This window comes from Octodon degus, unplaced genomic scaffold, assembly GCF_000260255.1.
Source record: "Octodon degus isolate 3935 unplaced genomic scaffold, OctDeg1.0 scaffold00098, whole genome shotgun sequence".
In the NCBI taxonomy this organism is placed as follows: domain Eukaryota; kingdom Metazoa; phylum Chordata; class Mammalia; order Rodentia; family Octodontidae; genus Octodon; species Octodon degus.
This window is the reverse complement of record NW_004524674.1, coordinates 429,060-431,799: the sequence shown is the minus strand read 5'-3', so window position 1 is coordinate 431,799 and position 2,740 is coordinate 429,060. Positions and strand designations below refer to the sequence as shown.

At 44.2% G+C, this 2,740-nt stretch overlaps 1 protein-coding gene across 1 annotated transcript in view; it reads left to right on the top strand.

Moving 5' to 3' along the window:
* The window catches only part of Itgae (integrin subunit alpha E), a 54,524-nt gene that overhangs the window by 35,696 nt on the left and 16,088 nt on the right, over nt 1-2,740 (top strand). Inside the window, exon 21 of the mRNA XM_023723409.1 lies at nt 1,748-1,880. Coding sequence (XP_023579177.1) covers nt 1,748-1,880 — 133 coding nt within the window. The remainder of the gene's footprint in view (nt 1-1,747; nt 1,881-2,740) is intronic.

The window sequence follows — 2,740 nt, the reverse complement described above, 5'->3', positions numbered from 1 at the left end:
TCCACACCCTTCCTTCATCTCCACTAATGTTGTATTTCCGGCATGTGCCTTCTCTCGGATGCATTTCCAACAGCAGTCTCTAACTTTATCTGCCCCTTGGCTTTTCCTCCAAGCTATCTCTTCTCAGCTGTAACAAAATGAAAACCAGAAAAAAACAGTAATAACAAAGCACAAGCCACATCACTTCCCACATCTGCACATTCCTTTTTCAGACATTTCAGATAGTTAGAAAGTTTTCTTTCTGTTGTTACTATATTACCCCATAGATCTTAGAAGTCCTTCTTTATAAAATGTGGGCAGTCTGCTGAGTGGACTTGAGCCACAGTCTTTTAGTTAGAAAACTTTTGAATGATTTTTGCTGAAATCAGCAGAAGAGGGAAGCCAAGAAAGAGGGCTTTGTTGGGTATGGTGTTGCATGCCTGAAATCCCAGCACTCCAGGGGCTGAGGCAGAAGGACAGCCAAGAGTTCAAAGTTAGCCTGGGCTACATGTGACTTCAAGTTTAACCCTAACTACATAGCGAGACCCTGTGTCAAAGGTGTTGGTAGGGAGCTTTGTTAAGAAGATGGAGCTGAGGCCTGGCCAGATAGTTCAGTGAATTTTGGTTTTTTTTTTTTTTTTTTTGTGGAACCAGTGATTTAACCCAGGACCTTGCGCATGCCAGGGAAGTACTTATTCCACTGAGCCATCTCCCCAGCCCCAATTCAGCAGATGAAAGCTGCTGCTTAGGCAGATGCAAGGACCAGGGTTTGATCCCTCCCCAATGCTGTGCTGGCCCCGCCCCTGAGGTGAGCTGAGAAGGTGACAGACTGGGTGTGGTAGCACACATCTGTAATCCCAGCGCTTGGGAGGCTGAAAACAGGAGGATCACTATGAGTCTGATCTGTGTAGTGAGACCCTGTAGGCCCTGTACTAGTACATTAAAGATTGTACTGTATATGGCTTGCGTATACTGCACTCCAGCACTGTGTGGAGTCCCTGACATATACACAATGTCCCATACATATCTGTGGAATGGATGTGTGTCTTGAAGGACTTTGCCTAGGGCCATGATAATTTGGTAGTAGAAAGATTTAGATTCATCTCAGCTCTCTTTGGAGGATGCTAGACTTCAGGCAAATTGGCCTCTCTTGACCCCTTTTCTTCTTGTATACAGCACAGAACATAACTGTTGCATTTAAGAGTGTTCTTTGGGGGATTAAATGAGGGTCTGAAGGCTGGGAGATAGCTCAGTAGAATAAGTGCTTGCCTGGCAAGTGCAAGGTCCTGAGTTCAATCCCTGGTTCTGCCAAAAAAAAAAAAAAAAAAGGGGGGGGGGTCCTGAAGCACAGCCTTGGCACATGCCAAGCACTAAGTAAGTGGAGCCATTATAATCTCACCCCAGAGGTGGGTGTGATAGTGTACACCTATAATGCCAGCACTTGGGAGGCTGAGGCAGGAACACTGATGTGAGGCCAGCCTGGGCCACAAAGTGAGCTCAAGCTCAGCCTGAACTGCATGGTGAAACCCTGTCTCCAAAAGACAATAAAGAAAAAAGAAAAAAAAAATCTCATCCCAGCAATGAGACAGGTGTGGCAGTCCAAGTGTTTGCTTCTTTCCAGGGGAAAAAAATCTAGGCTAAATGTATCCTTTATACAGTTTATCATGTAATTAAGAATAATTAAGAAACATGCTATTCAACATGTTCCTTTTTTCAAGTTATTACAGATTAAATAAATTGGTAACACTTTTATTTTTACTCTGTGCAGACAGGAATTGGTGGTAGGTCTCACCAAGGAACTGACCATGAACATTAGCCTAACTAACTCTGGGGAAGATTCCTACATGACAAGCATGGCTTTGAATTATCCCAGAAATCTGCTGTTGAAGAGGCTACAAAAGGTAATTGTGGCAGCAGCTTTGGAAACATGTCATTTAGTATCTTTACCCTGCTGCACACTGTGTGTGCGTGCGTGTGTGTGCGTGTGTGACAACCTCCTTACCTTGTCTACAGCTTCAGCCTCCTCCTGGTCTGTCCCAGTAAATGACTAGTGATTAAATGAATCCTCTCCAATTCAACTGTATGCTGTGGGTCTTTACCTTATAAACTTTCAGTGGCACCATTTCACAAACTCTCCCCTGCATGCTGCCTTTCTTAACCAGGGTTCTGAGAAATAAGCTCAAAATCCCTAAGTCATTGAGAATGTAAAAATCATCCAGATATGGTGGCACACACCTGAAATCCCAGCACTCTGGGGGGCTGAGGCAGGAGATCACTAGTCCGGGCCCAGCCTGGGAAACCTCACCTAAATTCCACCCATCCCGGAATCCTTTAAAAACTCATGGCTTTTTCTTTGTTGGGTAAAACTTGCTGCAGTATACATTTCCTCATTTGCAGTGAGTCAGTAGGCTTGACTTTGTTACAACCACGGGTTTGTCCCCAGTGTTCTTAAGCTATGTGAGCTAGAACAGCATCCATTATATGAAAAAAATGAAATTATCTCTTATGTATTTGGAATGGAATTAGTGATGCACAGTCCATGGGAGAACTGTTTCCTGTATTCAGGAGTCAAGATGAGGAGCTACGATTGAAGGGCTGATGGAGTGGCTGAGCCCATGCTGGCCCTCACACATCCCTGTGTGTGACATCTGTGTTGGTCCTAAGCCTGTCTCCCCATGAAGATTTTGCTGGTTGTAATTCATCTTTCTCCTCTCCTCCTCTCTTGAAAAAGCCCTTAGCCTTGTATTTTAATTATTTGATA